This window comes from Aquarana catesbeiana, linkage group LG08 (genome assembly GCF_042186555.1).
Source record: "Aquarana catesbeiana isolate 2022-GZ linkage group LG08, ASM4218655v1, whole genome shotgun sequence".
NCBI classification, from domain to species: domain Eukaryota; kingdom Metazoa; phylum Chordata; class Amphibia; order Anura; family Ranidae; genus Aquarana; species Aquarana catesbeiana.
This window is the reverse complement of record NC_133331.1, coordinates 15,321,482-15,334,975: the sequence shown is the minus strand read 5'-3', so window position 1 is coordinate 15,334,975 and position 13,494 is coordinate 15,321,482. Positions and strand designations below refer to the sequence as shown.

Below are 13,494 nucleotides of genomic sequence, written 5' to 3'. Positions count from 1 at the left end.
ATCTTAGGCATATTTTATTTATATAACAAATAAAACCCAGTGGTGATCATATACCACCAAAAGAAAGCTCTATTTGTGTGAAAAAAAATATATAAATCTAATTTAGGTACAGTGTTGCACGACCGCGCAATTACCAGTTAAAGCCGAGTTCCAGCCACAAAAATCTTTCTTTAAAAGTCAGCAGCTACAAGTAGTGTAGCTGCTGACTTCTAGTAAGGACACTTCCCTGTCCAGGGAGCCCCCAATGTCAGGCCCCACCCCGAGGACGATTCGTCCACCGGCTTAGGTGCAGGCGCCGCCATTCCAACTAAGGGAAACTGGCAGTGGAGCCTTCACAGCCGGTTTCAAGTCGCGCGACACTTTGTGAATGGCCAGCTCATCTTCTGGGACACGCACACACGTTCCAGAAGGCAGCAGGGGAGGAGGAGGAGGGCTCGCCACAGAAGAGGACAAGACGTACTGTGCAGCGGGCCGAGCTAGGACGGAAGTAAATTTATTCTTTCTAAAAAGGTAGGCAAGAATAAAATAGAAAAATAGATATCTAAAAACGAGGGGTGGTCTTTAGTTTAAGACCACCTTGGAACTCCGCTTTAAAGTAGCACAGTGCTGAACAGCGAAAAAAGGCCTGGTCCATGAAGGGGGTAAAACCATCCGAAACTAAAAGTGGTTAACTCCTTGGCGCCGGCCGCACGCAAATACGGCTGCAAATGCCTTGGCGCCGAGCGGCCGTATATTTGCGTGCATTAGCGCAAACAGTGATGTGCCGAGAGCGCACACGCCCTGCACAGTTACCAGCGGCTAATGGAAAACTCCCGGTTGCACGCAGCATTCCGATCACACGACTGCCGTAAGGCCCCTTTCACACAGGCGGCTGTTCTGCCGCTGTTAAAAGCATGTGTTATTTTCAAATTCCAAGACTCCAGGCACAGCGATCACTTGCAGGTCTACAATGCGATTAGCATCGTTTACATGCGGCTGCGTTTAGCTGCGGTTGAACATTCTCGCCATTTCTGATGTGCTTCCTGTTTTTCTTTTCTTGTTGCCACCGTTATCCGCAGGTGAAATAGTACACTGCGATTACCTGCAGTTATGTCCAGATAGCGGCCAAAAAAAAAAAATCGGTCCTGGACGCAAGTCAAATTTAATTTTTTCTAACCGCACAAAACCCCATGTAACGAAATTGTCGCTAAACGCAGTGTGTGAATGGGGCCCTAGGAAAGCATTGTGTGAGTTTACAGTGCCTTGCAAAAAGTATTCACCCTCCTTGGCATTTTCCGTGTTTTGTTGCCTCACAACCTGCAATTAAATTGGTTGTAAACCACTTTGTCCCATGTAAATCAGCATAAAAAACCCTAATGAACACTGCTTGTAGATATCTCCTTACTTGCTTAGTATTGTTGTAATCCTTTTGGTTCTTTAGAATGACTTTACTGAGCATGCCCAGATCTCCCCTGATTTACGGCACACTCTGTGTACTTGTCTGTCTATTATCAGATCTTCCTACGGCACGACACTGAAATCCCACGAGACTGCATAATCACTCAGAGCTTCCTACTACACACCCCATGTGACATCACATGCAGTGTAAACTTGGGCATCGGACAGCATTACTGCAGCCTTATCAGCTGAAGCTGATAAGACTGACACAGGCAAACACTAGATAATCGGCACAAGTAAATACTATGAAATAAAACAAGTCAGCTATGAGGAGTGAAGTAGGGTTGCCATAGAAACGCTGGACTGAGAAGGAGGCTTGGTTAACAATATAGGAAGTGCTCAGTGTACCGGTGGAAATACACTCTGCTGTGGACTCAGAAAACAATACTTAAGATGGCGCTGCCTTACCCTTGGAAACAAGTTTTTTAAAGTTTCTTTAAACAGTAAGTAATATGCGATTTGGGCTGGATTACAGTGGTTATAGTTTGATAATTACTTATTATAATGGACTAAATGAAAACCAGCATCAGAGTGGGAGAGTTTACTTCCTCATTAACATGGATTGTTTCAGGATTTGCTTCATTTAATTTACAGAACATGTCCACAACTTTGAAGGTTTTTTTTTCTTATTGTGACACAAACAACAAATATGACAAAATAGCAGAACAAGTCAATGTGCATAACTATTCACCCCCCTAAAGTCAATACTTTGCAGCGTCACCTTTTGCGGCTATCACAGCTCCAAGTTGCTTTGGATAAGTCTCTATGATCTTGCCACATCTTACCACTTGGATTTTTGCACATTCCTCCTTGCAAAACTGCTCCAGCTCCTTCAAGTTGGATGGTTTGCGCTTGTGAACAGCAATCTTTAAGTCTGACCACAGATTTTCTATTGGATTGAGGTCTGGGCTTTGACTAGGCCATTCCAACACATTTACATGTTTCCCCTTAAACCACTCAAGTGTTGCTTTAGCAGTGTGTTTGGGGTCATTGTCCTGCTGGAAAGTGAACCTCCATTCTAGCCTCAAATCACACACAGAGTGCTACATGTTTTGCTCAAGAATATCCCTGTATTTAGCACCATCCATCTTTCCCTCAACTCTGACCAGTTTCCCGGTCTGCTGAAAAACATCCCCACAGCATGATGCTGCCACCACCATGTTTCACAGTGGGGATGGTGTTCTTTGGGTCATGTGATGTGTTGGGTTTGATGGCCAAAAAGTTCAGTTTTAGTCTCATCAGACCAGAGCACCTTCCTCCATACATTTTGGGAGTCTCCCACATGCCTTTTCGCAAACTCAAAACGTGCCATTTTGTTTTTTGCTGAAAGTAATGGCTTTCTTCTGGCCCCTCTGCCATAAAGCCCAACTCTATGGAGCGTACGGCTTATTGTCGTCCTATGTACAGATACTCCAGTCTCTGCTGTGGAACTCTGCAGCTCCTCCAGGGTTACCTTAGGTCTCTGTGCTCCTCTCTGATTAATGCCCTCCTTGCCCACTCCGTGAGTTTTGGTGTGCGGCCGTCTCTTGGCAGGTTTGCTGTTGTGCCATGTTCTTTCCATTTGGTTATGATAGATTTGATGGTGCTCCTAGGGATCATCAAAGATTTGGATATTTTTTTTTATAACCTAACCCTGACTTGTACTTAACAACATTGTCCCTTACTTGTTTGGAGAGTTCCTTGGTCTTCATGGCAGTGTTTGGTTAGTGGTGCCTCTTGCTTAGGTGTTGCAGCCTCTGGGGCCTTTCAAAAAGATGTGTCTATGTAATGACAGATCATATGACACTTAGATTGCACACAGGTGGACATCATTTCACTAATTATGTGACTTCTGAAGGTAATTGGTTGCACCAGAGCTTTTTATGGGCTTCATAACAAGGGGTGGATACATACGCACATGCCAATTATCAGTTTTTTATTTCTGAAAAATAGTTTTATGTATATATTTTTCTAATTTTACTTCACCAACTTAGACTATTGTGTTCTGATCCATCACATATAATTCAGATTAAAAAAACAACATTGAACTAATGGCTGTAATGTAACAAAATAGGTAAAAAGCAAAGGGGGGGGGGGGGGGTGAATACTTTTGCAAGGCACTGTAGGTGCAGTAGATAACTTCATCTATATGCAGCTAAAAGCTGAATTTTATTCGCCCATGTAAAAGGGGCCCAACAGCCAATCATGGCGGACTCATGACCTTAAGCCCTGCCCCCTCGACATGTAAAACCTCTTAAGGGGCCGTTGGCTTCAAGGGGTTAAAGTGGAACGAAACTCAAACTTAGTTCCATTTGACACCAAGCAAGCAGAATTTCTTTTTTTTTTCCCCCTCTTTTCAATTTTTCTTCCTGCAGTAATAAGTGAAGTCTTGTTGCCAAAGGATTCAGCAGAGTGCCTCACGTCTCTTAGCACTATTAAATTAGCCCGATAATGTTTAAATAAGCCATTTTAAATCATATCCATTTGACAGAGACACTTAATATTCTTCGGTGCTGCATAATTAATGAGGACAAGGAACGGCACGGCATTAAGAGACAAGACTTACTGGTAAGTAGCAAATGCGCGGAGTAAATCCTCCGTCTTAAAATCAGCAGGGAAGTCATAGATCTCGATGACATGTGACAGTTCTGGATCATCCATGACTTCTTCTCGGGGCTCATAGTGATAATAGTTATATGGAGACTCCTCTCTGCTCTGCTGGCTCTCCCCCCTCGCTGTCAGCTAAGAGGAAAGGAGAAAAAAGAAAAAAAAAAACTCATGATAATTTCACAATGTAGAATATTAACCTGAACTAATTAAAACAGGTTACAGAGGATTATAAAATAAAGGAAACACACAGGGAAAACATGAATGTAATTATCACCAAAATAATAGCAATGCAAAACCATGTCTGCCACAAAACGGTGAAGTGTCTATAAATTTAAAGAGGAGCTCCGACCTTAGTTCTGGAAGCTCACATTGAGTGACCGGGGGGTGGGGACCCTACAAGGAGGGCAGATCGTAATCCCCGCTTCCAAACCTTGGACATCAGTTGGATTATTTTTTTATTATACTAAACTACTTAACCACTTAAAGACCCAGCTGCTGACATTTGAGGTTTACAAGTAAAAATCAGTATTTTTTGCTAGAAAATTACTTAGAATCCCCAAATATTTTATTTATTTATTTTATTTTTTTTTTTAGAAGAGAACCTAGAGGAAAAAAAAAAAAAAAAATGGTGATCGTTGCAATTTTTTTTTAGGTCACACTTTTTTTGAGCAGCAGTTTTCCAAAAGCAAAAGAAAAGTTAAAAAAACAAATTATTATATACACACACACATGTACATATATATATATATATATATATATATATATATATATATATATATATATATATAGAGAGAGAGAGAGAGAGAGAGAGAGAGAGAGAGAGAGAGAGAGAGAGAGAGAGAGAGAGAGATAGATAGATAGATAGATAGATAGATAGATAGATAATCAAAAAAAGTGTGACATAAAAAAATTGCAACGATCACTTTTTTTTTCTTCCCTCTAGGTTCTCTTCTAAAAAAGAATATATAATATTTGGGGATTCTAGATCATTTTCTAGCAAAAAATACTGATTTTAACTTGTAAACCTCAAATGTCAGCGGCTGGGTCTTTAAAACTCCTTTACAGGTTACCTGTTTGAAATTACAGAGAAGGTCCAGCGCTAGAATTATTGCTTTCGCTGTAACATTTGCCGCAATACCTCACATGTATTTTTGAATACCGTTTACATATGTGTGCGTGACTCGTGTATGGTTTCGTTTCTGTGCGCAAGCATGGAGGGATGGGGTGCTTTCAATTTTTTTTATTAATATTATTTTACTTTTTAGTTTTACACTGTCCCTTTTTTTTTTTAATCACTTTTATTCCTATTACAAGGAATGTAAACATCCCTTGTAATAGAAATAAGGATGACAGGTCCTGTTTAAGTAGAGATCTGGGGTCAAAAAGACCCCAAAACAAACAAAAAAATAATAATTTTTGGATCTTTTGCTTTAAAAAATAAATTTTCTTCCTGCCTGGACTGGAAGCAACATCATGACATCACTGCAGTCTTTCAAGGCCAATTGTTAAAAAAAAAAAATCGAACCTCTATTGCAGAGTTTGCAGATTCTTTCATATAACAAGTGGAGAGACTTATCTGCTCACTCAGCTGTCCAAAGAAAACATCCGGGCAGTCTGCCAAGTTTTTAACATGAAACATTGTAACCAACTCTTCCTTCTTAGATCAAAGGGATAAAAATTCTGTGTGAAAAAAAAAAATCCGGGCAGTCTGCCAAGTTTTTAAACCTGTAAATGCAGGAAGTTTAAGCACTTAAAAGTCTAAATCTTTTTCAGACACTTGTTTAAGTTAAAATCAATATTTTTTGCTAGAAAATGACTTGGAACCCCCAAACATTATATATATTTTAGCAGAGACCCTAGGGAATAAAATGTCAATTGCTGCAATATTTTATGTCACACTGTATTTGCCCAGCGGTCTTTCAAACGCAATTGTTTGGGAAAAAATACACTTCAATGAATAAAAAAAAAAAAAAAAAAAAAAAAACATTACAGTAAAGTTAGCCCAATTTTTTTTGTTTTAATGTGAAAGATGATGTTACGCTGCGAGAATCGTGAGAGAATTGTGATCTATCTTCTGAGCAAAAAAATTGTGATTCTCATTTTAGCCAGAATCGTGCAGCTCTACTATAGGGTCGATCAAAGAGCATTAACTTTTTGATCGCTTATGGGAGCAGCGAGCTGCACCAGTGCAATGTTTCTAGGGCGAAACCGGTGGACACGGTGGTGAATGGGGGTGGGGCTGTGCGTGGTCACGTCTCCTTGTGTCGTTCGGACCGGTTTCAAGAGAAAGCTGGCCACCTGCAAGAAAAAAAAAAAAACAAAAAAACAAAAACAAAAAAATAAACATGACACAGTACTGAGGTCATGTCTGGCATCTTCAGCCATAATCCTGGTGAACCACTTGCAAACTGCAACATATATCTATGTTTTGCGGTCAGCAAGTGGTTTAAAACTTTTTTTTTTTCTTGGGAAAAAAAAAAAAAAAAAAAAATCTAATTTTTTCTAATTTTAAATGCAAAACACAACATAATACCTAATTTTTGGTAAAATATAAAAAAAGATAATGTTATGCCGAGTAAACAGCGTACACTTTAAACCGCCCAGGCAACAAAACAATGTAAATTTTACTATCCATAGAAAGCCATTGTATTTACAGAAGAGGTCTAGTGCTAGAATTACAATCCATGATCTGAGGTTCGCAGTGGCATCTCACATGTGTGGGATGATCCCTGTTAGTGTGCGTTCGCCTTTGCGTGCAAACAGCAATAGGCACGTGACAGGTACACTTTATGGAGGGATCTGCTGTCTAGAATACCCCTCTGCACTTAAAAGCATTCAAAACACTAAGATTGGTGAGATAAAAGGCTTTGGAGTCTTAAAAATGCTGCCGCTTACATCAGGTTAAACTGGAAGTGATGTCAGGTCATCACTTCTTCTGGGTCGCCATAGCTCAGAGCCGAACAAAGCCAATCTGGTCTTTGTTCGCCTCTCCGATCATCCAGTGAAAAGCACTGGCTGGTTGACCGGGATATCCCAGTGCATCCGCAAAGAGCAGCGGGGGGGGGGGGGGGGGGGGGGATGGTTGGGTTGCCTGGGGGTGTACTTCCCCTCCTGCTGCTTGTAAAAGCAATCCACCTGCTAGGATTGCTTTTACAAGAGAGACGACCACCAGCTCAAAAGAAAAAAATAAATTAAAAAAAAAAAAAAAAGAAGAAGGGTAATGGGATGTTTCCTACAACTCTTCTGGTTCAAAGATCATAATACCCGGTGACGTGTTTCAGGGGACACGTACCCTTCTTCAGAGCAACACTGGTCTGAGAGCTCTCTCTCTCTCTCTATATCTCTCTCTCTATATATATCTCTCCCTCTATATATATCTCTCTCTCTCTTTCTATATCTCTCTCTCTCTTTCTATATCTCTCTCTCTCTATATCTATCTCTCTCTCTCTATATATCTATCTCTCTCTCTATATATCTATATCTATCTCTCTCTCTCTATATCTATATCTCTCTCTCTATATCTATATATATATATATATATATTATATCTCTATCTCTCTCTCTCTATATATATATATTATATATCTCTATCTCTCTCTCTCTATATATATATATATATATATATATATATATATATATATATATATATATATATATATATATATATATATATATATATATATATATATATAATATCTCTCTCTCTCTCTATATATATATACACATATATAACCTTTCACAAGTCCCTCCCACTAAGGGGAGGGGAGATGACAGCGGGGTCAGAGAATAGAACACCACCAAGGATCAACCTACAGAGCGCTTTTAAAGGTGTAAATAACAAATAACTCTTATATACCGATAGGTTTAGAAATATATACAGTGTTGCTCTGAAGAAGGGGGCATGTCCCCCGAAACATGTCAGCTGGTAATATGATGTTCTTTCAACCAGAAGAGTTGCATTGTGTGCAAGACCCCTCGGTTCCTTGGTTTACATACAACGTTGTTACAACATTTGCTGCTGTTAGTATGTAGTCTCTTTATCCTTCAATAAAGTGCTTTTGATAAGCATTTGCACCTTTTTTTGTTTGAAGGATCAGAATACATGCATTGCTTTTGATTTGCCAAAACTGTATGGTATATAACTTGCCAGAGCTCTCAAAAAGGTGCTCAATGAACGGCTGTGCAATCAGTACAGATATACTGGGGCACCAAATCTAAAGAAAAGTTGATTGCAATTTTGTTTTAGCAAATCCCAACACCAATCCTGACTAGAGTGCTGCAAAAATCAAGGCTGAACGTTAATAAAGCATTACCTCTTCCACAAGTTGAGGATCGACACATTCCCCTTCGTCATTGAAAAGGGAGTCCCAGCTCTCCTCCTCCTCATTAGCTTCAGCAGAAGTAGCCACCTTCTCTGGTGTTTCCATAGCGATCACAGTTTGGCTTCCCATAGAGTTGTCCTTTGTGGCAGGTTTACTCCCCTTCAGTTCACAGTCAGTTCCAGTTGAAGGGTCTTCTTTCAGACCACCAGAACTTTGGAAGAGTTCCCTTGAGTTTGTACAACCATCAGGCCTTGACTCCACATTCTGCACTCTTATCACGTGTTCATCTTCCTCAATGGCAGATGGCACATGCTCCTCGAAGGTTACCTGCGCTAATTCTGCAGGGTCAACAGTTGTAGAACTTACCACCAGTTCCATGGTCTCCATAGCGGAAGCCTGTTCTACCACTGCCAGGGGCATTTGCTTACTATCCAAAGAGGGCTTAGTCCTTGAAGGCCCTTCTTCCTCCATGCTTGCCCCATCTGGTAATTGCCCTGCATTGGCTGCAGACAGATTTGGTTCTGCATTGACCATAGCTGGTAGATCTTCTATAAATGGTTTCTCTAACACAGGATTGTCTGAGATTACGCCACTATTTCCAGTTATGTGCTCCCTGCTTTCCTGCTGAATATCTACATGGGAAAAACCACCATTCTCACTCTCAGCCTCACCCTCTCCAGCATCTTCACTCAGATTCTCTACTCCAATATGTGTCGTATCGAATCCACCTGCGTGGCTTTCAGACAAGCATGCTTCTGAATCAGCGATGTGTTCATCTGCAGCTCCGACGCTGGGCTCAATAGCACCCAGTACGGTACCGTTCTCTTCCTCTGCAGCTCTGACACTGGGCTCAATAGTACCCAGTACATCACAGTTATCCTCCTCTGCATCTCTGACGCTGGACTCAATAGCACCCAGTATGGCACAGTTCTCCCCCTCTGCAGCTCTGATGCAGGGCTCAACAGCACCCAATATGGCATGGTTATCCTCCTCTGCAGCTCTGATGCTGGGCTCAATAGCACCCAATACGGCATGGTTATCCTCCTCTGCAAGCTCCCAGACATTCTCTGCTATTGCAGGAGTGGAATCCAATTCTCCTCCAGCAGTAGTTTCTGGCTTTTTATAGAGGGTGACATGAGCTGTGTTATCTGCATCACTCGTACAGACTGTAAGCTGTCCAGGTGGATCCCTAACAATGCCACTCGTAGCAATGACTTCTGTGCAGTTGGTTTCGGGGAATAAAGCAGCTTTTTGTTTTTCAGTCGTGTTTTCTACATTGTGTGTTTTGGGTTCACAGCTATGAAGTATGTTCTTTGTCGGTAAATCCATCATTCCCTGCTGACATGTAAACTCTGAGACCCCTGTCACCTCGTCTATGGTGCTTGATGGTACATCTATATGTTTGGACTGCCTGGGATCCTCTATACATTCATCTGATGGAGATGCCTCTCTAAACTGACACCTTCCCTGATCTTCTGCTTTTATCTTCATCCTGTCTCGCTCCAATGTTCTTTCTGCTGACCTCTGTGTTGTAGTTTCATGCTGCTCTCCTAGACTATGACTGGCAGGCCTGCTATGGACATCAAACTCTTCCTCTTCCTTTGAGAAGGAGGTTGCGGCAAAGGGAACGAGGTGAGATTCCTGCACACAGTTCTGTACTGAGCTCAATGACAAAGTTTCCTCATTGAGGACTAGTTTACCAACACCCTCACACAAGGAATCGCTTCCAGCACTCTCTGTTCCGGGGCAGACCGGCTCCCGGTCATCTTTGTGCTGAAGGTTTGTATTTGGATCAGGGGATTTGGCATTTTTACAACTCCTTCGTTTCCCATGTTCTTGGAGCCGAGAAACAGAGTAAGCTTTGATGTTCTTGGGTCTCCTCTGGATAGGAGATTCAGAGATAGGAGATTCGGAAATAGAAGCAGGTAGGTGTTCAGTGTCTGCTCCGCTGGGCGGTTCATCCACATTTCGCCTGGCTTTGGGCACATATAAGGCCTGGTCAGGTCTTCGAGGTCGACTGCGGCACTTGTCCATATTGAGCTGTATGTACACAGGAGGGGGCAGGATGGCGTGCCTATGAAGGAAAAAAAAAATGTATTATGTGGTGCTTGTGCAAAGAGTTTACAGGCTAAAATTGAGCACATATAATAGAGGACGTATCTGGCGTATCTGGTCAGACACAAGAACCAATACATCAAGGGGGAGGTGGACTCAGATTGGACAGCGGGGCCAATATACCATAGAGGGATGTGGACTCAGCTCAGACCTTGGGGCCAACATCTCAGAGGGAAGTGTCTATAAACCCAAACAACCCCATACGGTCCTCTCATGGATTACGCTAGATCAGTGGTTCTCAACATTCTAGTGCCGTGACCCCTTGGTGAAATTTCCCAAGTTGTGGGGACCCCTAACAGTAAAATTATTTTCGTAGGGTGGGTTGTCAGCACCCGAGACAAGACAAGTAATTTGCTAACCCATGGACATTTTTTGCTCCCCGAGTCTCTAGCCATGCTGGGAACTGAATGGGTGGCTGCGAAGAGGCTGAGTGGGTGGCCGCTGGCTCCAGGAACAGCTCAGGTGGACGGCCACAAGCTCCAGGGTCTGTTCTGGAACAGACCAGAATTCAGTGACCCCTGGCAAATCATCACTCGACCCCCAGGTTGAGAACCACTCCACTAGATGTACCTGCCTAGTAAAGGCCTAGGTAGAGGAATCACACATGAGCTATGCAACTGTGCATATGTATAGGTTATACAGGCCATTATCTAAGCACCAGAAACTGAAAGCGCCATTTAATTTATTTTTCTATTAAATTATTAAAAGTAGTATGGGGTTGTTTTTTTTTATTGGCCAATCATACTTAGCTAGGTGGATGCAGCATCAGTGCGATGCTGCATCTGTCCCCCGTCACCTCTTCACTGAGAACCGAGCCATCGAACATCGCCGATGGCTCGGTTTCTCTCACCTCTTCGAGCGGAGAGATGCTGCCTGGCTATCAGCAGCTCCCGCTCTGTTCCTCCATGCTCACTGGAGCGCTGAGCTGCGGAGGGGCGGGGAGCTGAGAGGCTGAGACGGCCATCAGTCCAGGAGGCACCTGGCGGATCCAGACTTCAGAAGTCGGTATGACGCGGTGCCTGGACTGATCTTGGTGACGTCAGCAAAAAGCGGACTTCAGACCGCTCTCTGCTGAAAATGGGTCACAGAATGCCATGAAGGTTAAAAGAAAAAAAAAACAAACACAAACACACACTTCAGCCTTTAGAACCACTTTAAAGTGGAACTACACTGTATCTGAGCACCACAAACCAAAAAATGCAATTTATTTCATTTTTAATATTCAAAGCAAACTTCCCCCTCCACCCATGTCTCCATGCTTTATTTTGTTGAGAAATCACTTTGAAAGACAATCCCCTAGCATTTCTAGCTGCGGCCATCTTGAGTAAGGGCAGATGATTCATGTAGCACAGGGGTGCCCAACCTTTTGAAGAGCGAGGGCCACTTAAGCGACTTGGTAACTGGTCGCAGGCCACAATGAGTGGAGCGGGCGGATGAAAGGTCCGTGTACACCCGCTCTACATTGTGGGCCCTCCAATCTGATCCCCTCCCGATTGATTGAATTGGAGGTAGGAAGGTGTAAAACAGACACAAGTCCGTTTACATCTGCCACTCCATAGGAGGTGAATGGAGGGTCCGATTAGGTTTGGACTGATCGTGTAAAAAGGGGCCTAAGGCTGCTTTCACTCTGATATGCTGCGGTTTACCCATACCGCAGGTGCAGCGCAGTGCACCTGTGGCTCTTCTGCAGGTTAGCTGCACTTTGCCATAGTCTTCTATTATATCATGCAGGTGTGTTGCACTTTCTGAAAGCTCACCAAACCCAAAAAAGGTAATAACAGAAGCCTATGGCTCAGGGCAGGTAACCCGCAGGTAAACTGCGCTGCACCTGTGGATCAGTTTGAAAGAAGCCCATTCACCACCTGGGGACCCCCCCTCCTACCCTGGAACCGGCTGGGGACCCCCTCCTACCCTGGAACCGGCTGGGGACCCCCTCCTACCCTGGAACCGGCTGGGGACCCCCTCCTACCCTGGAACCGGCTGGGGACCCCCTCCTACCCTGGAACCGGCTGGGGACCCCCTCCTACCCTGGAACCGGCTGGGGACCCCCTCCTACCCTGGAACCGGCTGGGGACCCCCTCCTACCCTGGAACCGGCTGGGGACCCCCTCCTACCCTGGAACCGGCTGGGGACCCCCTCCTACCCTGGAACCGGCTGGGGACCCCCTCCTACCCTGGAACCGGCTGGGGACCCCCTCCTACCCTGGAACCGGCTGGGGACCCCCTCCTACCCTGGAACCAGCTGGGGACCCCCTCCTACCCTGGAACCGGCTGGGGACCCCCTCCTACCCTGGAACCGGCTGGGCACCCCCTCCTACCCTGGAACCGGCTGGGCACCCCCTCCTACCCTGGAACCGGCTGGGGACCCCCTCCTACCCTGGAACCGGCTGGGGACCCCCTCCTACCCTGGAACCGGCTGGGGACGCCCCTTCTGCTCTGGGGGGGGGGGGGAGATAGAGGAACACACTGCCCATACCTGGAAGTATAAGATATTTCTCTTTGCTCCTACAAGCAAGCAGGGCAGCAGGGGAGACAATGGAAGGCAAGTATAGTCATAAAGGAGGCAGAAGGTTGATTGTGTAAAGTACGGCTTCACTTTAAACTGGTACTTTCTAGAGAACATTAACAGGCTGCTGACTGATCAGGTTTATGCCCGGAGTTACCGTGGGGGGAAAAATGAATTTATTAAGCTAGATAAATGATTAGGCTGCATAGAAAACAATAATAATAATAAAGCTGCAGATCCCGGAGGAGGAGAGCCTTGCTGTCATCTGCCAGATCACTTCACCCCGATAATTACATTCATTTTATATTATAACAAACATCTCAGCGAGGGGTCCCATCATCTCTGAATGAGGAGGAAATTGCAGAGATCACAGCAAAAGCTTCATCTAGCCGTACAATTCTCATCTCAATAAATGGGATCCTATCTGGCACAATATCGGGAGAGATCCAACATTCAGCATTTCTCCAAACAATCAGAAACACAGCGATCCATCCAGCGATCCGTCCTCTCACACTTCACGACTTTT

The 13,494-nt window shown here is 43.9% G+C and overlaps 1 protein-coding gene across 1 annotated transcript in view; it reads right to left on the bottom strand.

The window, feature by feature from the left end:
• R3HCC1L (R3H domain and coiled-coil containing 1 like) overlaps nt 1-13,494 on the bottom strand; it is a 114,322-nt gene that overhangs the window by 53,905 nt on the left and 46,923 nt on the right. Inside the window, exons 4-5 of the mRNA XM_073595542.1 lie at nt 8,340-10,422; nt 3,983-4,158 (exon numbers count right to left, since the gene is read on the bottom strand). Of these exons, the coding sequence (XP_073451643.1) occupies nt 3,983-4,158; nt 8,340-10,382 (2,219 nt within the window). The 5' untranslated portion in view covers nt 10,383-10,422. The remainder of the gene's footprint in view (nt 1-3,982; nt 4,159-8,339; nt 10,423-13,494) is intronic.